Consider the following 26087-nt stretch of genomic DNA (forward strand, 5'->3'; position numbering starts at 1 on the left):
TGACCATATTGGTCCCTTCTGACCTTAAAGTCTATGAGTCTATGAGTCTATGAGACGAACTTCAAAAAGATCTCACAAAACTAAGTGATTGGGCAACAAAATGGCAAATGAAATTTAATGTGGATAAATGTAAAGTAATGCACATTGGAAAAAATAATCCCAGCTATACATACAATATGAGGGGGGCTAATTTAGCTACAACAAGTCAGGAAAAAGATCTTGGAGTCATCGTGGATAGTTCTCTGAAAATGTCCACGCAGTGTGCAGAGGTGGTCAAAAAAGCAAACAGGATGTTAGGGATCATTAAAAAGGGGATAAAGAATAAGACTGAGAATATATTATTGCCCTTATATAAATCGATGGTACGCCCACATCTCGAATACTGCGTACAGATGTGGTCTCCTCATCTCAAAAAAGATATACTGGCACTAGAAAAGGTTCAGAAAAGGGCAACTAAAATGATTAGGGGTTTGGAACGGGTCCCATATGAGGAGAGATTAAAGAGGCTAGGACTCTTCAGCTTGGAAAAGAGGAGACTAAGGGGGGATATGATAGAGGTATATAAAGTCATGAGTGATGTGGAGAAAGTGGATAAGGAAAAGTTATTTACTTATTCCCATAATACAAGAACTAGGGGGTCACCAAATGAAATTAATAGGCAGCAGGTTTAAAACAAATACAAGGAAGTTCTTCTTCACGCAGCGCACAGTCAACTTGTGGAACTCCTTACCTAAGGAGGTTGTGAAGGCTAGGACTATAACAGCGTGTAAAAGAGAACTGGATAAATTCATGGTGGTTAAGTCCATTAATGGCTATTAGCCAGGACGGGTAAGGAATGGTGTCCCTAGCCTCTGTCTGTCAGAGGATGGAGATGGATGGCAGGAGACAGCTCACTTGATCATTGCCTGTTAGGTTCACTGCCTCTGGGGCACCTGGCATTGACCACTGTCGGTAGACAGGATACTGGGCTAGATGGACCTTTGGTCTGACCCGGTACGGCCGTTCTTATGGCATCTGAGACCCTGTTCCAGAGAAGAGAACGAGGGTATGGTAAAACAGATGCTGGATTCAACAGCTCATGAGGACCACAAAGGGTTTGATCCAGCTCCCAAAGTGCGCCCTCCTTTGTACCCGCACTGCAAACACATTCCTCCTCACCTGGCTGAGTTCCCTTCGGCCGCCCAGTTCTTTACCCCAGTGCACTGCGAACACGCTCTGGCTGCCAGCCTCGGGGCGCTGGAGAGCTTTCATGCACATGTCACAGGAGGGTGCAGCCTGGCTGACCTACAACGCTGGATTAGATGAAGCAACAGAAGAAACGGACTGGGACGGGTCTGGCTTTGGACGTGGGCAGCAAGAGAAGACAGTTCAGCTATCTGCTTTGGCACAGTAGGGAGTTTGTACCACTGTTCTACAGTGATGAAGTGTAGAAACCCCCCAGGGAGGTCAAACCCTTCCCTAGGGTAAGAGATCTCCAGTCTATCCACCGCCTTCCCCCATCACTGTGATGTCCCAGAGCCTTCCAGCAACAGCATCGCTGTTGTGATGTGTTCTCTCCCCAGCCAGTCCACGGGGAGATTGGCTGAGCAGTTTGTTTATTCCATGTGCTTTCTGCTAGGTGGAAGGAGAGCACCTCACATCCATCCTGTTTCCCTCCCCACTGGGGACAGAGACCAGTCCCAGAGGCAAAGGAGCGCAGCAGCGAGGGGATCTGCTGGGAATCACTAAGGCAGAAGTGGAGGTAGTTTCCCATCTCTCCTCAGTGCTTCACCACATGGCAGGTCCCCCAGGGGCGTCCAGATGGACCATGGGCGCTCTGGCTCCCGGCCCATCACTCATGTTTGTTGTGTTGGATTTGATATGGATTTTTGTTTGTTTATAGTGGGGGGAGGCGGCATTTGGGGGTGTCAGTCTCAGTGCCTGGGCCATGCGTTTGTTGAAAAGGCTGGTTGGATGCTACCCTCCAATTCTCTGCCTGGGCAGTGGCTGAATTTCAGCAGTACTGCACGTCTAGTTTGGGGGATCCTCCAGCACAAGCTGTAATTTCTACCTGCCAAGGGTGCTCTCGGCCCCAGAATCATCACCCGCTCGTAGAGGAGAGGCAAGTACCGAGCCCTGACAGGAGGTCAGACCAATGCTCCTGGGAGGAGAATCCTAAGGCTGGAGGAGGGGTGAGGAAACAGACAGCATGCAGTGCCGCAGCCAGAGGTCTGACCGCTCTCCACATCCAATTCTGAAAGACAAGCAACGTTCAAGCCCTCAGCTAAAGAGGATAATGCAGCTGGGGCTGCAGCGATCCTGCAGGAATCCTTCTGGCCGAAAGGCAGCCCAATGAAATCAGAACAGCTGCCGATCTCTGCTCCATCCCAGCCCCCAAATGTCCTCATGCCAGATCCTGATGTCCCTCTCAAACCCATTCCCATCAGCCAGGAGCACCGAGCCCGCTTCCAACTTCAGGAGCGTGGCAGAAGCAGCCATCATACACAGAGCTCCCAGAAAAACAGGAGACCCCCTGGAAGCAATGTTGTCATATGGTCCATGTTCAGACGGGAGCCTAACGGGGCTGTGGCCAAGCCAAGCCCCACAGCCAAGGTGAGACAGGACTCAGCAGCCATGCTTTCAATTCCTGTGCAGAGCAATTGAACCGAGGGCCCACTGCAAAGTGCAGAGGTCAGGATATCGTGTCACTAGCCACAGCTTTGTCCTAGTATCAGAGGGGTAGCCGTGTTAGTCTGGATCTGTAAAAGCAGCAAAGAGTCCTGTGGCACCTTATAGACTAACAGATGTATTGGAGCATGAGCTTTCCACCTCATTTCATCCAAAGAAGTGGGTATTCACCCACGAAAGCTCATGCTCCAATACGTCTGTTAGTCTATAAGGTGCCACAGGACTCTTTGCAGCTTTGTCCTAGTTGACCTGCCAACTCTCCTTTTATGGACTAGACTCCCAGGCCCTTCACCCGGGCCAACAAGAGTGGGAGGGATTTGCTACTGTGATAAAGAACATCTGTAGCACAGAACAAAGTCCTTGCGGCCCTGGCCAAGAGCCTAGTGTCAGTGTCAGCAGCAAACCTGAGCCTGCTAGAAGAAGTTGTTGCTCAGTTCTGAAGCAGAGCATAGCATTCACCCCTCAGCCTTGATCCGCCACTTCCCCCCAGCTTGCCACTAGAAATCCTGGAAATGGGATGAAGGAATCAGGAAAACTGAAGGAGCACAAGAGGGGTGATCTACCTCAGTACTCACCACCAGAGCAACTGAGCACCTCCCAACCGTGACCAGTTCACCCTCGCTACGCCCCAGTGAGGTCAGGAAGTAATAGCCCTCTTTAGCAGGTAGAGGGCTGGGGCATAACATGGATTGTGACTTGCCCAAGGTGATGGAATAATCAAACTCAAAGTTCTGGTCTAGTGCCATATCCACTAATCATCTTTCTGACTCTGGATTACAGATCAGGAGATAGTCTGGGGACTCTGCAGAGAGAGTGTCCCCAGTCACAATACTGCATCGATACCCGAGATGCAGATCCGTACATCCGCTACTGATGGCTGAGGCTATGATTCCGTTACGGATTCCATGATTTGAAGAGAGGTCCATGAGCTCGGGCTTCTGCTCCGGGTGGCGGGGCTCAGGAAGGGAATGCCCCCTTCACCCCGTGACTCCCTCAGAGGGTCACTGTCAACGCCGCCGCGTCACACTGCAATACTTCATTGCTAAACTGTTACACGTTTTTTCGTTGCCACGACCACCCCGATTTTGTACATTTTTAACGTGACGGTTCCGTGAATTCTGCCTAGTTTTACTGTGACAAAATCGGATCCATGCTGATGGCTGACTAGGGCTCTGCTGCACCGCTGGCCTCTGCTTTAGCCCTCCAAAGCTGGAGTGGAAGCCAGGGAGCAGAAGTTGTGCTTCGGCAAAACAGGCAAGAACTTTATTTGTAAATCCTGAGCAGCATCGAACTCCACACCTGGCAGCTGGCTGCAGAGCAAGGCAGCTTACAAAATAAAGAGCGAAAAGGAGCCCGGGAGGTGTTTAGCTCTACTGACAAACCAGCACAGCCAATCAGCAAGCAGATGGGAGGCAGCCTGTCATTTCTCCAGTCCGTTCTCTCACCTTTCCCCTACTCATTTCTGCTATTTCACAAGCTTTTGCTGACATCCGCCCCAGCTCCTTGTTGGTAGCTCCCACGCCCCCTCGCCAGAAGGCTGGGGATCGCGGCACCGTAGGAGAAGCATAGGCTGGTGGCCAACTGCCTGAATCTGCAGCCCTGTGGATGCAAGTGGCCCCTGTTGCCAGCTATATCAGGGCCAAAGGAGAAGCAGGGAGGGTGGCTGGCTTTCAAGTGTAGGGGAGGTGGATCTAGGACATGCAGCATTCCCCATGCTCAATGACCCTGTCCCCTGCCCTGGGCCTGGCCCCCCGCTGCTGGGAGACACTGTTTGGGAGTAAAGACCAGAGGTGGTCAGCACTCAAATCAATTTAAAAACCAGGTTTTTATTCTTTCTGTGCTGCTCCCAATCACAGCTCAGAGACAGGGCACCGCTCGTGCCAAAGCTGTTACAAAACAAATATAGCCCCAGCTCAACCTCTGCTCATGCCCCGCCAGAGTCAACATTGTACAAAACTCTATTTACAGGGAAACCAGTTAAAAACGAAGAGTGCAGGAATCCAGGCTGGCCCCAGCCTTTCCAGTGGGGATTCAGGCCATGTCCCCTTTGCAGAGCTTCATGTGCTGGGACTTCCACACACTGGCCATGGGGCTCCTGGAACCCCAACCCCTAGCACGGGGTGTGTGTATGTGGGGGCAGGGCTATTCCAATTACCCCTGCAGCATCTCAGAGTCACAGCCCAGCAAAGGGCTGGGCAGTGCCAGATCCCCATCTGAGCGCTCCTGACCCAGCTGCCATCAGTGGGGAGAGGGCTCTGCCAAGCACGGCCTTGCCCAGCTCGCTTCATGAGGCCATTTGGGGTCTAGCCCCAACGGGCCTCAGAAAATGGGTCTGGGCTCTGGTCTTAGACAAAGAGAGGGGCAGCAAGGCAGGGACAACTGACAGCCATGTGCCCCTGACCCCAGGGATGGAGGGCAGGCCTGGAGAGCTTCCCTGCTCTTCTCGCAGGCAGTTACGATCACTAGATGGGTTTACAGGGTGTCCAGGCCTCCAGCAGCACCTTGCCATGTTGGAACGCCCAACTGCTGGTACCGAGTTTATGGGAAATGCTCGTGACTTTGGATTTTAAGTTTACAAACCCAGCCCCAGGGGGCAGAGCAAGACGAGCAAACTGAAGTAAAAAAGGGGAAAAAAAAGCACACATTCTTCCTTCCAACCCGGCTGGGAGCAGCGTCCTTGGCATGTCCCAGGAGGGGCTCTGCTGCTCAGAAGGCGTAGCGCGTGCGGATATCCTCCAGCTTCTTGGACACCTCGGGGGGGGTCCTGTCCAGCTCTTCCGAGACGTTCTTCTGTTTGTTGGGTTCCATGGAGTTGAACTGTTCACAAAGGTCCCCGTCAATCACGTTCTAGCGAGAGGACACGGGAACACGTTAGAATCTGGGCATCAAACGGGCTCGGCCGCAACGCCACTTAGTTAGAACAGACGAAAAGGACAAAAGGGCAGCACGGCAAATAGCTCTTTGCTAGGAGTTTCTTAATCCCGCTTTGGAAACAGGCCCACGCTCAGTGACCTCATCTGCTGGAGAACAGCAGCTGGAGTCAAAGTAATTAACAACAAGCAAACCCAGACCACTTGAGGGAAGGACAAGGCTGATCTCGCTTCAGCCGACAAGTCCTGGCTGGCACGGGGTCTCTAGATGGGGTGTGCTGGAAGGGGTTGAAGGAGAAGATTCTGAGTGAGGAATCGGAGAAGGGGAAAGTCTCCAGTCAGGTTTCAAAGGTCTCTGAGGTCTTGGGACTCAGCCCCAAGGCCATCAATAATAGGTCTGACTTATCTCTGGGCAATTCCTCAGTAGCTGGAACACATATCTGCTTATATGCCCGCTTAACAGCTCCAGGGATACTACAAGAGCTGCAGCGATAAGCATCCTGCAAGCTGTAAAAATGCTTTGTGGAAGACCTGGGTATGTGGCACAGTGACTGCTCACAGCTAACACGACGGCCAGAACAGCAAGGCAAAGCCATGCAGGCACCAAAGGGTGGTGGACAAAGCAGGACAGGGGGAGGGTGCAACAGGCAGGCGCCTGTGCAGGGTGCAGATCCAACACTCTGCGCCACGGCCTAGTTTTAGATCTTCCTGATTGTTAATATGAGGCTCTGGGGAGACAGCAGTGTCACCTAGTGGAGAGCATTGGGCTGGAACTCAGGAGACCTGGGTTCTGTTCCCGACTCCACCACTGGCCTGCTGGGTGACCTTGGGCAAATCACTGCACCACTCTGTGCCTCAGCTTCCCCAGCTGTAATGATACTGATCTCCTCTGCAAAGCGGAGGATGAAAAGTACTAGACAGAAGCCAGGTATTACAGGACAGTCCCATTTCTCTGAAACCCTGTTATCCAAACCTCCGCATTACCCAAATCCCTTCTTTGTCCCACAGCAGGAGATACATGGCTCATGGGTTTGGTTCGGCTAACAGAGCACAGACTCACGGCCAGAACTACGAGAAGGACGAGCCCCTGGCTATGGGGGATGCCCCGCTGCTGCTGAATGGCTCCTACGGCCGCGCAGGGAGCCCTTTGCAGCTCCGCTGTCATGGGAGTGAGTGAGCGGGGCCATGACAGCAGGCTCGCTGTGCTGCTACAGGGCTGGGGACACGTGATCCCTGCAGGCACAAGGTGCAGGGAAGGCTGCAGTCCTGGCTGGGGGAGGGTGTGTGGGGGGTGTCTCTGCTCTGCCAGGACCGCAGCCTCCCCGTCCACACCTTGAGCCTGCAGGGATGGGGTGTCCCCGGCCCTGCGCCAGTGCAGGGAAGCCTCTGCAGCCCCGCAGTCTTGGGAGGGAGTGAATGAGGCGAAGCGAGACCCTGGGACCGGACTATGAGGAGCCCCCAGCCACAGGGAGGCCACCCTACTGGTGAATGCCGCCTGCCCTCTTGATTATCTGAACTCTCCATTAGTTGAATAAAATCCATGTCCCCCCACTACTCGTATAACTGGGAGTATTCTGTATTATGCCATTCAACAGTGGCTCTGCTGACATCAGCTTCACTCTCGTAGTTTATGCTGTCACAAGCTCCCTGGAGGGAGTTGTGGGCCTGTTATTCCATGACATGCTCACATGATATATTGGAACAGTTAACGTGTCCGGTGTCAGACCTACCAACCTTGGCTACCGCTGCCAGGGCGGATCTAGACTCCTGACCTACCTTAACTGGGAAGTAGTAGGAGCGGAAGCTCAAGTGGTCCCGTCCACAGAGAGGGGGATGCTCCGACCTCAGATGCATCTCCACGTGCTGGAAGAAGTCATGATCCTGAAGGGACAGAAGTAGTTGAGAGGTAGAACAATTTGCTCCTCCCACCCATGTGACGCTGGAGTAACATCAGGACATGGTCACACTCCATTAGCAGCCTGTGCCCTGCACAGCGCAGTTAATTCCTGGCCACAAAGGCCCCCCCACCACTTCCAGGCACTGATTTTCTTTTTCACTGGGACAGGAGCATCCAAAACCGGCCCACCCAGGGCCATGCTGCCAGCCTGCCACAAACACAACGGGCCCCCCAAACTTGCATAAATCCAAACAAGTGGCAGCTGCTCTCACGTGTAGGATGGAAGTGTGGCCAAAGTAGTACAGCTCCCAGCATGCAATGCTCCACCAGCCTCTGCTTGAATCAAGATGGAGCATCAAGCACTGGAGCTAGCTGCTACAAGCTGCACGTTCCTATTACCATATAGGGCTTCAGGTTGTCCCAAGCCATATAACTCAGTGGGCCACACTTTAGCTAACCCTTTAACATGTGCACCACTATTTAAATCCATCCCAGACAGCAAAGCACCTGTGATTCATTCCTAAGGAAGCAGTCACAGGGAAGACCAGTTAGTGGGCGCTGTCTCTTCCCACCCTCCTTCCATATGCCCTGATCTCACCAGCTCCCTTTCGCAGGAGCTTTGTTGCACACTTGACTTTCACATACTGCAGTTACCTACAGTCTACGACCAACACACACAAGCCAATAGAGGAGGCTGACACAGGAGCTGGGTGTGGCTGGGCAGTCACGCAGTGCTTCTGCAGCAGGATGGCTCTTACCTCGTGGGACGTGAAGGGGACCAGGATACCAATGCCCCCTGACAAGGTGGTGTACACGAGAGACTCAGACCCTCCAGGAATCAGCGTGGTCTTCTGTAACGACAGCACCGTCTCTCCCACGTGGTAATTCATAATCACCTCAGCCTGCAAACAAGTCACGGGTCAGTATTTTCCTCTGGAGTTCATCCACAACAGACGTATTCACAAAAGGGGCCGGCAGGTAGCGCCCTACAAGGATACACAAATGTGTATCCGCATCTGAGCCGCAAACCCCGCGGATCTGCAGGGCTCTACACCAGGGGCTGGACTGAGACTCCGAGGCGGCACCCCCGTCCCCACTCTGGAGCCTGGTCGGGGAGAGATGTGCTGGCAGCTGTGGGGAGCCGCGGCAGACCTTCCACCTGCCCTGGGCGGGGGGCCCAAGCAGCCCCTCTCCCAGTGTCCCAGCCCCACACCCAGGGCAGCTGGAGGGACCCAGGCTCCCCACAGCTGCCAGCACGGCTCTCCCCGACCCAGCTCTGGCTTGGGAGGGGGGCAGCTCAGAGCTGCAGCCTGGCCACAGTAAGAGCTGGGCGGGCAGCTGTGTGGAGCAGTGGCGGACCCTCCACCTGCCCTGGGCATGGGGCCCGAGCAGCCCCCGGCCCCTGTCCCTACCCCCAGGCTCTCTGCCCAGGGCAGGTGGAGGATCCGTGCCGCAGTTCCTCACAGCTGCCTGCCCGCTCTTACCGGCAGAGCTCTGTGCAGATCCAAAATTTGTATCCGCGTCAATCGTCCACACATATCAAGCGGATACCCGTGGATTTGCATGGCTCTACCGGCAGGAGCAGGAGTGGGGAACGGAACAAGCTCTTCCACCGGAGAGCATGCGGCAAAATCCAGCACTTTACCCAATGGCTTAGAGCTCTTCACACATATGGATGTGGCTGATAAGAGGGCAGGGGAGTGAAGGAGAAATGTAACCTGAGGGCCCTTGCCCCCCTCCCAGACACTCACTTCTCTGTAGGTGTTCGCCAGCGCTCTCAGAACTGGAAGGTGCTTGGCTGTGTCCATTCTGGTTACAGACCCTTACCCGGCAGGATTGATCTCCCCCCAGGATGGATCCCCAAAGATGCACTCGCATTCACTCTGCACAGCTCCACAGAGGAGCTGATTGCCTCCCTCCCCCAAAGGTTACCTTCTGCGACGCTCCATTGAGAAGCCCTCTGTCCCACAAAGCCTTGTTGCCTGTTGGATCCTCGTCTACCTCATCATTTGTGTTGGGAGGCAGCCTCACCTGTATTGACAAAGCAGGACACAGTCAGCGTGCTGGTCTGTTGCCAGCACCGTACTGACAAGAGAAGGACACTGCCAGCGCTGGGGCATTGAGTTTGCATTACATCAAGTGCTCTGGTCTGGTGGGAATGCGACACAGACCCTCGCTGGCATGCGTGTGGGGCACTAGGAAGGCTGGATGCGTGAGTGTTTGGGGAAGTCCTTAGGCCCCTGGAATGACCCATCTCTTGTCATTCACAGCAGTGGGTCTGGCTGCACCAGAAACGCTGCTGCAGCTGTGGCCCTGTAGCATGGGCACTTATTACAGCGACAGAAGAGGGTTTTCCACCACTGCAGTGAATCCACCTCTCTGAGAGGCAGTAGCCAGGGTGAGGGACGAATCCTTCCGTTGACCTGGCGGTGCCAACGCTGGGGTTTAGGTTGGCTTTGTTACGTCGCACAGGGCAAGACATTTTTCACAGCCCCGAGTGACGTAGTTAAGCCAGCCTAACTTCCTAGAGTAGACCAGCCCAGTGTTAACGGGCTGTACAGAAACAGGAAGATAGAAAGGTGACTAATAATGCAGCTCCTTCACCAAAGAGGCCATCCTGGAGGTTGATCCTCACCCTAAACTAAATGCATCTCTTGGCAACCAGTGTAATTAAAGACTAAATAACAGCGTGCATCATTTTATACTGTCAAGTCCAGAAAGTGGCCAGTGTCAGGATATAAAGGGAAAAATGTATGCATCAGTGCAGAGAGTAAGAACTCAGGATACAGCACCCACAACATAAGAACGGCCGTACTGGGTCAGACCAAAGGTCCATCTAGCCCAGTATCCTGTCTACCGACAGTGGCCAATGCCAGGTGCCCCAGAGGGAGTGAACCTGACAGGTAATGATCAAGTGATCTCTCTTCTGCCATCCATCTCCACCCTCTGACAAACAGAGGCTAGGGACACCATTCCTTACCCGTCCTGGTTAATAGCCATTAATGGACCTAACCTCCATGAATTTAGCTAGTTCTCTTTTAAACCCTGTTATAGACCTAGCCTTCACAACTTTCTCAGGCCTGGTCTACACTACGAGTTTAGGTCGACTTTAGCAGCGTTAAATCGAATTAAGCCTGGACATGTCCACACGACGAAGCCCTTTTTTTCGACTTAAAGGGCCCTTTAAACCGGTTTCTTTACTCCACCTCCGACGAGGGGATTAGCGCTAAAATCAGCCTTTGTGGGTCGGATTTAGGGTAGTGTGGACGGAATTCGACGTTATTGGCCTCTGGGAGCTATCCCACAGTGTTTCATTGTGACCGCTCTGGACAGCACTCTCAACTCAGATGCACTGACCAGGTAGACAGGAAAAGCCCCGTGAACTTTTGAATTTCATTTCCTGTTTGCCCAGCGTGGAGAGCACAGGTGACCACGCAGAGCTCATCAGCACAGGTAACCATGATGGAGTCCCAGGATCGCAAAAGAGCTCCATCATGGACCAAACGGGAGGTACGGGATCTGCTCACCATATGGAGAGATGAATCAGTGCTAGCTGAACTCCGTAGCAGTAAACGAAATGGCAAAAATATTAGAAAAGGTCTCAAAGGCCATGAAGGACAGAGGCCATAACAGGGACGCACAGCAGTGCCGCGTGAAAATTAAGGAGCTAAGGCAAGCCTACCACAAAGCCAGAGAGGCAAACGGAAGGTCCGGGGCAGAGCCGCAAACATGCCGCTTCTACGCGGAGCTGCATGCCATGCTAGGGGGTGCAGCCACCACTACCCCAACCGTGTGCTTTGACTCCATCAATGGAGAAACACGCAACAGGGAAGCGGGTTCGGGGTACGAGGAAGATGATGATGAAGACAATGAAGATAGCTCACAGCAAGGAAGCGGAGAAACCGGTTTCCCCAACAGCCAGGATATGTTTATCACCCTGGACCTGGAAACAGTAACCCCCGAACTCACCCAAGGCGTGCTCCCAGACCCTGAGGGCACACAAGGGACCTCTGGTGAGTGTACCTTTGTAAATATTACACATGGTTTAAAAGCGTGTTTAATGATTAATTTGCCCTGGCAATCGTGGCCAGTACAGCTACTGGAAAAGTCTGTTAACGTGTATGGGGATGGAGCGGAAATCCTCCAGGGACATCTCCAGAAAGCTCTCCTTCATGTATTCCCAAAGCCTTTGCAAAAGGTTTCTGGGAAGGGCTGCCTTATCCCGTCCGCCATGGTAGGACACTTTACCACGCCAGGCCAGTAGCACGTAGTCTGGAATCATTGCATAACAAAGCATGGCAGCATATGGTCCCGGTGTTTGCTGGCATGCAGACAACATCCATTCCTTATCTCTCTTCGTTATCCTCAGGAGAGTGATATCATTCACGGTTACCTGGTTGAAATGGGGTGATTCTATTAAGGGGACATTCAGAGGTGCCCGTTCCTGCTCGGCTGAACAGAAATGTTCCCCGCTGTTAGCCAAGAGGTGAGGGGGAGGGATGAAGTGATCATCCCAGAGAATTGGGCGGGTGTGTGTGTGGGGGTGTTTGTGCTGCATGTTAACCCGGAAATCGCAGCCCCTCCTTTTACATTGCAAACCCATTTTAAATGGCCAACCCAACGGTTGCTTGGTATGGGAAATGAGGGCGCTACTGTTTGAAACCATTCCCACGTTAAGAAGGTTAAAAAAGCCAAAAGACTGTGGCTTACCATGGCTGCCTGCAAGCCGAAATCTGTTGCCTGGCACTGCGTGAGTGATCTCTCACACCAAACCGGCAGGCCCTCAATATAAGAGGAAAAATGCGACCTTGTAACAAAAGCACATGTGCTGTGTAATGTGAACAGCAAAATGTAACGTGAAAGAGTGTACCCATTGTTCTCTAAAATGTGTCTTTTTTAACCACCTCTCCCTTCTCCTCCACCAGCTGCAAATGTTTCTCCTTCACAGAGGCTAGTGAAGATTAGAAGGAGAAAACGGCGGACTCGGGATGATATGTTCTCGGAGCTCCAGATGTCCTCCCCCGTTGACACAGCACAGCAGAATGCGTGGAGGCAGTCAATGTCAGAGTGCAAAAAAGCACAATATGAACGAGAGGAGAGGTGGCGGGCTGAATCGCGGCTGAAGAGAGCAAGTGGCGGGCTGAAGAGGATAGGTGGTGTCAGCTTGCTGACAGAAGGCAAGAGTCGATGCTCCGGCTGCTGGAGCATCAAACTGATATGCTCCAGCGTATGGTTGAGCTGCAGGAAAGGCAGCAGGAGCAGAGACCGCCGCTACAGCCCCTGTGTAACCAACAGCCCTCCTCCCCAAGTCCCATTGCCTCCTCACCCAGACGCCCAAGAACACGGTGGGGGGGCCTCCGGCCACCCAGTCACTCCACTCCAGATGATTGCCCGAGCATCGGAAGGCTGGCCTTCAATAAGTGTTAAAGTTTTAAACTGCAGTGTGTCCTTTTCCTTCCCTCCTCCTCCACCCATCCCGGGCTACCTTGGCAATTATCCCCCTAGTTGTGTGATGAATTAATAAAGAATGCATGAATGTGAAGTAACAATGACTTTATTGCCTTTGCAAGCGGTGCTCGAAGGGGGGAGGGGAGGGTGGGGTGGTTAGTTTACAGGGAAGTAGAGTGAACGGGGGGGGGCGGAGGGTTCATCAAGGAGAAACAAACAGAAGTTTCACACCGTAGCCTGGCCAGTCACAAAACTCGTTTTCAAAGCTTCTCTGATGCGCACCGCGCCCTGCTGTACTCTTCTAACCGCCCTGCTGTCTGGCTGCGCGTAATCAGCGGCCAGGCGATTTGCCTCAACCTCCCACCCCGCCATAAATGTCTCCCCCTTACTCTCACAGATATTGTGGAGCGCACAGCAAGCAGCAATAACAATGGGGATATTGGTTTCCCTGAGGTCTATCCGAGTCAGTAAGCTGCGCCAGCGCGCTTTTTAACGTCCAAATGCACATTCCACCACCATTTGGCACTTGCTCAGCCTATAGTTGAACATGTCCTGACTACTGTCCAGGCTGCCTGTGTACGGCTTCATGAGCCATGGCATTAAGGGGTAGGCTGGGTCCCCAAGGATCACGATAGGCATTTCAACATCCCCAACGGTTATTTTCTGGTCCGGGAAGAAAGTCCCTTACTCCAGCTTTCGAAACAGACCAGAGTGCCTGAAGACGCGAGCATCATGTACCTTTCCCGGCCATCCCACGTTGATGTTGGTGAAACGTTCCTTGTGATCCACCAGGGCTTGCAGCAGCATTGAAAAGTACCCCTTGCGGTTTATGTACTCGGTGGCTTGGTGCTCCGGTGACAAGATAGGGATATGGGTTCCGTCTATCGCCCCACCACAGTTTGGGAATCCCATTGCAGCAAAGCCATCCACTATGACCTGCACGTTTCCCAGAGTCACTACCCTTGATATCACCAGGTCTCTCATTGCCCTGGCAACTTGGATCACAGCAGCCCCCACAGTAGATTTGCCCACTCCAAATTGATTCCCGACTGACCGGTAGCTGTCTGGCGTTGCAAGCTTCCACAGGGCTATCGCCACTCGCTTCTCAACTGTGAGAGCTGCTCCCATCCTGGTATTCTGGCGCTTCAGGGCAGGGGAAAGCAAGTCACAAAGTTCCATGAAAGTGCCCTTACGCATGCGAAAGTTTCGCAGCCACTGGGAATCGTTCCACACCTGCAACATGATGCGGTCCCACCAGTCTGTGCTTGTTTCCCGGGCCCAGAATCGGCGTTCCACGGCATGAACCTGCCCCAGTAACACCATGATTTGCACATTGCTGAGGCCCGTACTTTGTGAGAGGTCTATGTCCATGTCAATTTCCTCATCACTCTCATCGCCGCGCTGCAATCGCCTCCTCGCCTGGTCCTGGTTTTGCTTTGGCATGTTCTGGCTCTGCATATACTCCAGGACAATGCGTGTGGTGTTTATAGTGCTCATAATTGCCGCGGTGATATGAGCGGGCTCCATGATCCCAGTGCTATGGCGTCTGGGCTGAAAAAAGGCGCGAAACTAGTGTCTGACGGAGGGCGGGAGGGTGGGGCGAGTGACGACATGGCGTACAGGTACAGGGAATTAAAATCAACAAAGGTGGCTGTGCATCAGGAAGAAACACAAACAACTGTCACACAGAATGGCCCCCCCAAAGATTGAACTCAAAACCCTGGGTTTAGCAGGCCGTTGATTTCACAGAGGGAGGGGGAAGCAAATGAATACAGAACAAATCTGGTCCATCTATTTTTACATCTTAAGCTGGCAGCAGACGGTGCAGCATGACTGATAGTCATCGGCATCTTCTGGGTGCTTGGCAGAAAATGCTGTATTACGACTGCTAGCAATCATCGTCAAGACGGTTCAATAGGACTGCTGGGTCTCCATGAGACAAAATGAATAATCAGATGCCCAGAGTGGAAAGTTTGGTTCAGTATTTCTTAGAGGAATCTGCTGAAGAAGTTTCCCGGGTGCCCCTGATTGAACTCACTGAGGAATATGACGATGACGGCTACCAGTCATACTGCACCGTCTACTGCCAAAAGGCAATTAGCTGCTGCTGTGTAGCAATGCAGTACCACGTCTGCCGGCACCCAGATGACATATGGTGACGGTGAGCTGAGCTGAGCTGAGCGGGCTCCATGCTTGCCGTGGTATGTTGTCTGCACAGGTAACCCAGGTAAAAAGGCGCGAATCGATTGTCTGCCGTTGCTCTGATGGAGGGGGAGGGGCCTGATGACATGTACCCAGAACCCTCCGCGACACTGTTTTTGCATCATCAGGCATTGGGATCTCAACCCAGAATTCCAATGGGCGGCGGAGACTGCGGGAAAGCTACCCATAGTGCAACGCTCTGGAAGTTGACGCTAGCCTCGGTACTGTGGACGCGGTCCGCCGACTTAATGCACTTAGAGCATTTTATGTGGGGACACACACAATCGACTGTATAAAACTGATATCTATAAAACCGGCTTCTATAAATTCGACCTAATTTCGTAGTGTAGACATACCCCCAGGCAAGGAGTTCCACAAGTTGACTGTGCGCTGTGTGAAGAAGAACTTCCTTGTATTTGTTTTAAACCTGCTGCCCATTAATTTCATTTCGTGGCCCCTAGTTCTTGTATTATCGGAATAAGTAAATAACTTTTCCTTATTTACTTTCTCCACATCACTCATGATTTTATATATCTCTATCATATCCCCCCTTAGTCTCCTCTTTTCCAAGCTGAAAAGTCCTAGCCTCTTTAATCTCTCCTCATATGGGACCCGTTCCAAACCCCTAATCATTTTAGTTGCCCTTCTCTGAACCTTTCCTCTGAACATACAGGGAAATAAGGTAAAACTCATGATAATTAAGAGCTAAGTCACCAGGGCGGAACTGGTCACATGGCACAGGTCTCTGGCTGCCTTAGCACCGGCATTCACAGAGTGTGTTCACAGAGGTGAAGCTAAGTTGTGCCAGACCAGCCTGACGGAGGCTGGGGCGTAATGACAGACAAGGACGGGCTTGTGCCACAGCCAAATGCTAGCTGAGTAACATTAGACACGTCTAGAACTCAGGCTTCGAAACCCGCACCTTGTGCACTTTAGAAACTAATCGGACTACCACCAGGAGACACAGTCCACGTGCCACTGAAATTCAGCCCCCAGTGGGGGGAAGAACAGGTCAGGAAGCAGCATGGAATTCTGTAACCAACCCAAACTGCGCAGGGAATTTCTGGAGCCAGAGCTAAACACCAGAGCTGGGATTTGGCCAATACAAAGGGTAAACACCCTTGCTCTTGACAAAAGCATCAGGGAATGCTCAGTGGCTACCAAAGGTCAAGAGCACATCTGCCCTGAAAGTTTTTATTTTTAAGTAAGTTCAGTGAACTTTTGAGTATGGTGGTTTCTGATGCCAATGCTTTAACTTGTTTGCTTTGAATAATATGCTGAGAAACTACAACAGCCAGCCATCTCACTGATGAATAACTGTCCCATGGGGCACTTGTAACAAGTAAAGGCTAGCGATAGGGCGTTGGCTCTAACATACATGCATTTTCTCATTTCTGTAGACACACGTGGCTGTTCCCAGTGAGTACTTGCGGTCTCTGGGGTGTCCTGACGGTTCAGACACACGTACTCACCACACAGATGTTGCCAAACTTGTCTGCTCCGGCCACAGTGTCATAGTCAAGGAGGGTGGCGGTGGTGACCCACCGGGGGTAGGTGTCATCGGCAAAGATGATCAGCTGGTTCTCATTCCTCTTGTAGCGCACCCAAATGAAGCTCTCCTGGACATCCGACACGATCACTCTGTGCCCGATAGTTTGGATGCCGGAGATGTAGTTGGCAATGTGCTTTTAGAAAGGGAATTACAACAGTAAGTTGCCCTGATAAAGAACTCAAATGGGCTTCATTCCAACTCAGAAAATCCACCCGACTCAATTCATTTTAAATGCCTTTTCTTCCTTGCTCCATCGACTAGTCCCCAATTTTACACCCTGGCTCCGACACCACAGCTGCAATTCTGACCCACCATGGCTCCAGAACACGGACAGTGGAAGTGGTGTTAGTGCATACCTGAACTACAGTGGCCACTGTGCACAGTTCTTGACCCCATAAATAACCCTGTCTGGAGCAGAAGTAGCCTGACCGGGGTGTGTGTAGGAGCACAGATGCCAGCTCTACATCTACAGATGTGCGGACTATGCCCCCTGACCTCCAGGCCAGGCAATGCCCCTTCACAGCTCCGGTCACAAAGCATCCGAGAAGAAAACTTTGCAAGTTGTGATGGGAGCCAAAACCTAGGCAAAATCTGTCCTTTCCATGTTCCCTTTTTACCCTGTGGATTTCTGGTGTGTCTATGTGCAGTGGACAACCAGAGGTTGGCCTAAGACCTGCAGCTTGCAGGGGAAGGAAATGGTAAGAGAAGCAGCCAGCTAAAGCACTAGAAAAAGTGCTTTGCAGTTTCTTTAACTGCTTTCGTGCTGTATAATGTATCAGCCATGCAGAGCAAAACACCCCCCACCATATGCCTAGAGCTTAAAGGAATGCAGTTTCCTTGGCAGTCCTAATGGAACCTAATGAGCCTCTCTAGGTATGTGTACACCGCACACTAAGGCTGGGCTCTGACTCAGGTCTGAGCCCAACTCTTTCTAATGTCCACACACAAGTCAGTCTGACTCGGGTCAGCAAGCACTCAGGACCCAGGTCCTAGGACACTACTACGGGGGTGGCTCAGAGCCCAAGTCCCACTGAGACTCGGGTCCAAGGCCTCTCATTTTGCAGTGTGGATGCAGCTCAAGCTGCAGGCCTGAGTCAGAAGATCTGCGTAGTGCAATACGGACCCATCAGCATGGCTGAGACACCCAGGCCCAGCAATTGTAAACCCAGGTTTACAATGCAGTGTGGATGCTCAAGCGCAGACTTGGAAACACCGAGTCCACAAGCCCAGGTCCCACAGACCCAGGCTTAGTGTGCAGTGTAGACACAGCCTTTGACTTCTGTCCTGGCACACAGCACCTTCTGTGGCCGTAAAAGAGTGACGAGTTTAACAGCTGCCCACTTTAGCTCTCCAGTGTGTCCAGATCAAATGGCACTCCAGAGCCTCATCACTCCATTGTTTCTGCCTATGCTCTGCTGGGCTGTTGGAAGAATCTACTGTCCCCTAGTGTAAGGGGTGAAAGTGTCTCCCATATAGTCAAATGGGAAATGTTACCAGACCCTCAATTTGTATTTAGAGGAGAGGTGACCCACATACCATACAGCAGTACTGGAGGGACTGTGCATTTCATTAGAACAAGTGTGTGAAAAACCCACTGACATTTCTGTCTAGAAGCGAAGCGTGGCAGAGTTTTAAAGTGTATTGCTCACATGACTGGTGATCAAATGATAGACGTGGCATGGGAGAGAAGCAGTTGCTGCTGTGGTTGATTTTTACTTGGTATTTCCTATGTTATTCTGTTTTGGGGTGTATGTACAGGGCACCCAGAACTTTGGATGGGGCCCTCTGGTGTGGAGTTTATATAGGACAAACACACACACACTGAACGTACCATACCTAAAACCCTGCTTTGAAAACGTATCCCCAAGCGTTACTCTTTACTCGTACCCCTCACCCCAAGAAATGGCACCCATCAAGAACCAAAGCCAATACCTTGTTCTCACACTTCCGAAGCAGCTTCTTCTTGCCCAGGTCGTATACACGTAAAAGTTTTCCAACTCCAATTAAGACTCGGCCTTGGAATGGGGCAATGGCTGCAGGTACGTCCTCCACAGGGGTCTACGCAGGGAGGTGAAAGGAACGCACATTAGAAAGTCCAGTGAGACAGACAAAACCCCCCGAAGACAACTGACTGTACTTGCACCTTTACTGAAAAATAAAGCAGAGCTGGAGAATGGACTTTATCCAGTGGTTCTGTTGAAGCTTTAAAGCCTTGATACTGGCAATGGAGTTCTCAATGCCAAGGTTAATCAGAGTCCTTGATGTGTCCTGCAGAATTCCTAACCCCCGTGCCAGCCGTACACTATATGCTGGAACACCATGTTTTATTGGTGCTTATGCAATCCTGGATAGGATACTCCCACGCCACTGAATATCAGACATAGCACTTAAATGAGAGTTGGAGTTGAGTGTGGAGATCATTCTACGAGCAATTGAGCAGAATATGCAGCAAGGCAGAAAAGGCACTGTCACCCCAATCAGGGGCTTTAGTGTTTCCCCGGCATGAACAAGATTTTACTTTTTGCTAAATCCAGTTCAGATTACAATCAACAATCCTTCAGTCTCAGAAATCTCGATCCGATTCAGTGCTTGCAGTAGGAGTTCTGTATCATCCAGTGGAGAAGACGTTAAATCTGAAAGAGCTCAAGATATCCTTGGCAGCTCTAAGGCAGGCAAATTTTCCTAAGGATAATGCCATATTCTTGTTAATCCAAAAGGACCCGTCAGCGATCACAATGGAAAAAATTAATTCCACTGGCGTTTTTGGTGCTGACAGTCATCAGCACATTTTTCCAGGTTTGGTCACACTGGCTAACAAGAGCCAGTCCACCCAGCTGGCTCTGTAAGCTACATGGTGGGCGTTAAAACGCATCATAGCGGCCCTCGCCCAGGACAGAACCCTCTTGATGAACTTGGAAATGTGGGAAGAAAGAAGAAAGCCACTACATTCTTTAGCACATCCCCATTTCTCAACTATACTTGGTGCTGCTGAAACCCTGGAGGTCCATCAAGTGATCTATGCTACTATGAGCAGTCAAATCACTTATGCATGTAACCAAAGGAAGGTACACAGGGCCATACTACTAAACCTGGGTATCAGGGAACCTTCATCATCAAGACAAGTGACCTGAGTGCAGGTCAGCTCTGTAAAGAAATAGCCACCATGAAAGCTCAAGCGTGGAAATACTGCATTTTAAAATGGCAGCATTTCCCCCCTCTAACCTCACTAACTGTTCTCTGGGAGTGGGAATAGAGTCCTTACCTGTCAATCCGGCGCATGGCAATGCACACATGGCACTGGCCTGGCCTCAGGAGACCCAGGGTCAATTTCCAGCTCTATCACTGACTTCCCAGGTGACCTTGGGCAAGTCAATTTCTCTGGGTCTCAGCTCCCCACCGGTAACAGGGGATAATCCTTCCCTATCGCCTACGGGGGTTGCGAGAATAAACATGCTCATATTTGTGAGGGGCTGATACTATGGGATTGGGACCAAACAAGCAGCTAGACAGACAGTAACTCTGGATGCAGAATTTTCCTGCCAGTTCCTCCTGGAAAGCAGACTGACTTCTCCCTCCTTCAAAGTTTCCAGAGCAGGAGAAAAATTATGGTTAGTCTACAGTCTCCCCAAATCTCTAGTCACTTTGCCAGAGCCCAACTAGTGCCAGTGAGGTGCCCTGGAAAATTAGTAGTGAGATTTGCAGCTACTGCCAGTTGTGCAAAGTTCCTGCATCTGCATTGACTATCACCTGCCTGGCACAGCTCAGGGCTTGCCCATTTACCTATACTGGCAGTAGCCACACGAAGGAATGTGGGGCTGGCAGCTGTCACAGTCTATCTGGTATATGCTTTGGAACAAGATTATCTCAAGGGGACTCAAAGTGTAGTTTAGTGTGGTCAGTTTTCCAAACCCATCTGAAGATTGTCTGGGCCTCTCATGCACTCAGTGAGCTTCAATGTGGATTTGCCTGGCTCCCTTCCTCCTCTCTTGGTCTGTACCTCCCCCAGCGTTAGCACAAGAGAGGTCAGCCCTCTCCACGCAGGGCACGCTCACCTTGTGTAGGAACTCCAGCTTCTCGCCATTATTCACCAGCTTGTATGTGTAGATAAACCCACCAGCCACCGACCGGGGGTTCAGAATCAGGTCCTTGGCCACTCCCACCAGCACATGCCAGTCGTCACTGGCGTTGGCGAATCGGCACACTGCCACACTGGGGACAACACAGACAGGCGCCCAGAGGTTAGTGTGAGCAAAGTACAGAAACCAAAGCCAGAGCTGCCTCGGGATAGGCTCTGCATGTCACACATGGATGGTAAAGCTGGGTGAGAGCTTTGGAAGCCTGACTTCACATTGCTGATTTCATTCATCTATCCCCTCCACTCAGCGTTCCCCCCCAAAACACATCCTAAGTAGTCACTTTTAGACAGCGTTATAGGTACGGAATAGTCACCGTGCCCAGGCAGGAAGTGGGACTCTGGGCTGCTGCTTTTTCTTTTGAGAGGGAATTTACGTTTTGGACATTTATAAGCAACTTCTTCTCCCTCCTTTCATCTTTCTCCTCCCCCGACTGATGCTTAGCCCATCAGCACAAGGGTCAGGCGTCTCGAGGACGGATTACACAAAGCAAAATGGACAGTCTGCGTGTCAGTCGGCTGGACTGATCTTCCTTGCTGCAGTCCCACCTGATTTCTCTTATACACAGTAACTGCCCTTTTAAATGCACCCACAACATTGCTTGGCAGTTTAATCAATGCAGAGAGGATGCTAAGGAAGGGAGGGGGAAAGAAGGGAGGGGAACACAAGGACAACTGCTCCTATCATCTGCACCCCATAGGGCCTTTTTAGAATACTATCCTTCAACTGCTTGTTTAAAGGTCCAGTGAACATGTTGGTATTAAGAGCTAGTGCCTATACCCACCTTGCATGACTGGGCTGGGCGATGGGAAGATAAGAGCTTCGGCGTGCAGGGAGGTGTCTACTGGGGTTTAGTGCCCAGCCTCCCAACAATGTGGCCTTTCAACTCAATCGACGTCTGGGCAAAATAAGCAGCAATGTATTTTAAGCACAAGACAGCCAGAAACTGTGTCTGGCACTGCTCCTTACCTGAAGGCAGCTTCGTTCTGCTCTAGGTGGACCAGATCTAAAGTATTGCCCTGGATGGGGTTCATCACTCGGACAACAGAGGCCCACTGGCCATTGCCTGCCTTGGGAGCACCGAAGATGGACTCGGGAAGGTTCTCATTCAGAAAGGCGGCTGCCATCTCTGCGGCCAGTTCCCTCTCGTCCTCACCTGCAGCCTCCACCATTTCCTGCAGCACACAGTACAGCAGGAAGAGAAAGAACTCAGCATAAGAGGGGATTCGTTTCAAGACAGGCTGATACCCAAGCTGCTTGGCGTGGTGGTGATTTAGAAGATGAGCTTCAATGGAGAGAGATCCCCAAGGCAAAGTGCTACTAATATGAAAGCCAAGTGAATGTTAAAGCCTCTGTTTTACAAAGTCAGAGAGCCAAGAGCTCAACACCTACAAGAAACCTACAAGGCCATGATGCCGCTCGCCTTGCTACAATACAGCCTGTTGATATGGAGCTCAAAAGCATGGCACCGTTGATTCCTCTCTGCCCATGGGGCCATTGCGTTGGGGAGACAGCCTCCAAAACACCAGCTGATGCCACAGAGAAATCTTTGAGGAAAACAATCTATTCAACTCCAAGTAACCTCAGCAATAACAACAACAAATTCTAGAGAACGTGTGATACACAAGCAGGATCATTGCTCAGCGGAATGATCTGCAATGTCTGTCAAGGCACCAGGGTACTGCATGCTGTGAACGGCAGCACTCGGACTGCGATTTATCTGCTGAAATTATGATTATGTGGAAGCACCTCGACTGAACTAGAAAACCAACCACTAGTCATTTGGCAATGTGGAGTCTGAGGCCGCTATTAAGAAATCAACAGCAGCAAACAGTAAAGAACAATTTGCCCTTATACAGGGTCCTTCAGAGGAGCTCAAGTGGATTTTCAAACATTCAATGTCACAGGGCCACCTGCTGAGCATTCAGTTTTACACGTGGAGACTGAGGAAGAGGTGAAGTGACTAGCCCAAGCCCAAACTGTACGTGGAATGCAGTTCTCAATGCAGGACTCTGAGCAACCTCTCCTGCCATCCCCACAGGCCTGCACTGCACTCCATCCATCCCGCCCTTCGTGCTCAGGACACATGTGCATGTATGAGCTGTCCTGATTACCTCAGCCATCTGCTGCTTCCTCTGGGCCTTCGTGGCCTCGGTGTAAGCATTGTGGTCTGTCTCGATGATGATCAGGTTGCTGCTCTCAGGGTGAATGACGAACCTCCTGGGGGTGTACTGCAGCGGGAAGGCAACCTGGTTGAAGACTGCCCCCAGCTTTTCCAACGCCAAAATCCTACATGGACAGAGAAAGGCCACATTTAGCAACTCCCAACACAAGCCACTCCCCAGAGACAGTGAGGATGGAGCTCAGTCTTCAGCTATCATCTCATGAATCAATGTTCTCTCAGCAGCCCAGGCCAGATGCGAGAGCGCTAATCGCTCTTTCCCAACCCTCAGAGCAATGTCCTTTCTTCAGAGCACAAACCCAAGGAGTTCTCAATAGCGCCGTGGATGCTATATTTTTGGAGTGGATGCTATATCGGAGCTACGTGAGAGATCAGCAATGGACTGGGTAGTAGTTTCCTGGCAGAGGCCAATATCTGATGCCTCAGAGGAAAGTGAATGCTCCTGCCTCCAAGACACCCGGCCAACTGTGCAGTGTTGTGTGCGAGGGGGAAGAAGGGAACTTTCTTTGTAATCCCTTACAGGTGATCATACTAATCTCATGCATTCGGTTTGATGACCCCACTCTGCAGGCTGGAAACTGAACTACAGGGAAGGGATGAGACTGGCTCATCAGTGGGTGAACTGAGCATGGAATTCAAGTCTCCTATGACTCCCACTTCCCTGTTTTATATATGAGACCATGCTATATCTATGCCAGAGATGACAGAATGAGTGGTGGGTGATCAACAGCCTTTTGCAAATGGTGCAGTTATGCAAAAGAAATCATATTTTATGAGGGGGAAAAAGGTCGACAAATGGAATTGGGGAAACTTGTGAATACGGCATCTGAATCCAAATGTGGTTTAGAGGCTACAGCTGGCCCCAAAAGTTTCTCCGATGAAAATCAGGCCAGTCACAAGACAAGAAAAATATCAGTGTCTGAATGACTGGTCTTTCTGTAGCTCGCCTGCTCAAATGCCAGCTCATCTGGAGCCAGAATAACCATGAGTCCCTTCAGAAAGTTTCCTTTAAAAAACCATCGAATGCTTTAATATGCCAAAAAGGACAGACAAGAAGAAAGTGCCTGTTTGTAGTCACATAAAGCAGGGCTGCTGAATTTAAGCTTCCCCTTTATTTTCACTTATCTTTCTAATTATCCCCCCACCGCCCCGGGCTGAGATATGAACAGGCAACACAAAAAACACGGTCATTCCTTTGATTTTCAAACCAACAACTTACTCCATTTCCTACAGAACAGCCTTTTCAGTTCATGAAGCACTTTCCTTTTTCTGTTATTTTACAGCATACAGCCAAATTACAATAGGCCAGCCACAGAACTCCCCATACAGAGAAAAACTTAATTCCTTCTCTCTCCTGGTAAGAGCCAGAGTCATTTTAAAATCTGTTTGTAGTTGAATTACTTTTCTTTTGTTATAAAATAAATCCAACTGTACAGCAATTCATGGACCACTAATGGACCTTTCTGGTGGCCTATAGAATGAGGTATTTTGGGAACCAAGCAATGGGGGACTGAGGAAAGACATTCCATGAGAAAATGTTTGGCGTTGGCCAGGGCAAACAATGGCTCAGAACAAAATCACAGTGGTGAGCTAGAAGCGGAGTTGCATTTTCTAAACAGAGGCCTATAAAACAGCTTTGCACTATCGTTGTGGATCAGTAGTTGTGTTTTCGACCACTTGGTTGGACTTTTTTTTGGGCACATATTAGAAATGTCATCTCCTAGCTATAAGGGGATCGTATACGATACTCCTACAATGCCTGATCCCAGACCTGAAATACTCCAAATGCTGAAACCACCATAGATTTATTCATTTCTCCAGGGCCCCATTGCTGGGGCCAGCCTACCTGAGCTAGCTTGAATCCAGGTAACAATAGCAATGAAGACAGCACAGCATGGGCTTCAAAGCAGGTAGTACAAAGCTAGCACAGAGCCTGAGTATGCATTCAGCTCGTGAGTTTGCTCCAAAGCCCATGCTGCCTTCACTGCTATTGTTACCCACGCTAGCTGGATTTAAGCTAGGTCAGGGAGGCCAGCCCATGCACAGCTCTTGCTGGGTAGACCAGCCTTCACATTTAGGAGTTCATTGCCTTTTCGTAATCCACAAATGAGCCACACCATGAGCAAAACCCAAACCAAACATTAAAGCCGTCCTACCTAGTGCTCTGAAAGCTGCTAAACGAACTCTGGCAGCCCTGCTAAAAAGGGCAGCATGGCTATTCCACAGAATGGGGAGCTGTCCCCATCATGGCCCTTTTCACAATGTCACTATCCCATGCTGCACTTTCTGGTGATGAAATCCAAGAGAGCTACTCAACATGCCCTTCAGTCACTCCTCCTGCAGCTTGGCCAGATGCATTTAAATTCCCAAGCTGGACATGAAGAACAAATGTTTTGAAACATGCACAAGAACTCAGCCTTGATAGAAAAGTACTGCTCTGTAAATAAAACTGATCTGTGATTATAATTGTCCAAATATGGTTATCTTCCACCTCACCTTAATATAGTGCCACTAAAAGCATAAAAGGTGCTTTCAGGCTTAAGTATTCTTATGTCCTGCCCTGATGAGCTTACAATCTAATCAGAACAGAGAAACCATAACTGAATACGGTAGGTACGGAGAAAGGAACAGGGTTATAGACAATGTTACTTGGTAGCTCTACTTGATTCTTCTAGAACAAAAGGAAGCTGTTATCTCCTTTTTCTATTCCTCCACACTCCTGCGCCCAAAACTTCTCCACTGGGAGTGTGGCTATTAGCTTAAATAAGGTCAGACTGTTATTGAACAAAATACACCTAAAACTACACCCATTTTATTCAATGACCTAAAAACTCAAGGTCAGAAGCACCAATCACCATAAAAAATTTTCCTTTTACAAATTAACTACAAGTTGCATTTTATGAGCCTAGTGCTGGAGTCTGCATCTTGCTATCAGCTGACAGACACTGTTGCGATGGATTTTAAAATATATTAATAAGAATATGAATTGGTAAGCTAGTTCCAAAGTTGAAAACTATCCCAATTATTACAAACATGGAGCAACCCTGCCCCACTGGAACGCCCTGGATTACTAATCTTGGTAGGAGAAGAATTAACAACATTTGGACAATTTAATAAAACAGAACATCTGGAGCAA

General features: G+C 50.6%; 1 protein-coding gene across 2 annotated transcripts in view; it reads right to left on the reverse strand.

The window, feature by feature from the left end:
- Positions 1-4473: 4473 nt before the first annotated feature.
- LOC112115017 (splicing factor 3B subunit 3) overlaps positions 4474-26087 on the reverse strand; it is a 56356-nt gene continuing 34742 nt past the window's right edge. For both annotated transcript variants that reach the window (XM_024211985.3, XM_024211984.3), the window contains exons 18-26: positions 22884-23058; positions 21739-21944; positions 20689-20845; positions 18569-18694; positions 16557-16769; positions 9367-9465; positions 8193-8336; positions 7314-7418; positions 4474-5514 (exon numbers count right to left, since the gene is read on the reverse strand). In XM_024211985.3, coding sequence (XP_024067753.1) covers positions 5374-5514; positions 7314-7418; positions 8193-8336; positions 9367-9465; positions 16557-16769; positions 18569-18694; positions 20689-20845; positions 21739-21944; positions 22884-23058 — 1366 coding nt within the window. In that variant the 3' untranslated portion in view covers positions 4474-5373. The remainder of the gene's footprint in view (positions 5515-7313; positions 7419-8192; positions 8337-9366; positions 9466-16556; positions 16770-18568; positions 18695-20688; positions 20846-21738; positions 21945-22883; positions 23059-26087) is intronic.

The sequence above is a fragment of the Terrapene carolina genome, unplaced genomic scaffold, assembly GCF_002925995.2.
Source record: "Terrapene carolina triunguis isolate 2854851 unplaced genomic scaffold, T_m_triunguis-2.0 Scaffold165, whole genome shotgun sequence".
NCBI lineage: Eukaryota > Metazoa > Chordata > Testudines > Emydidae > Terrapene > Terrapene triunguis.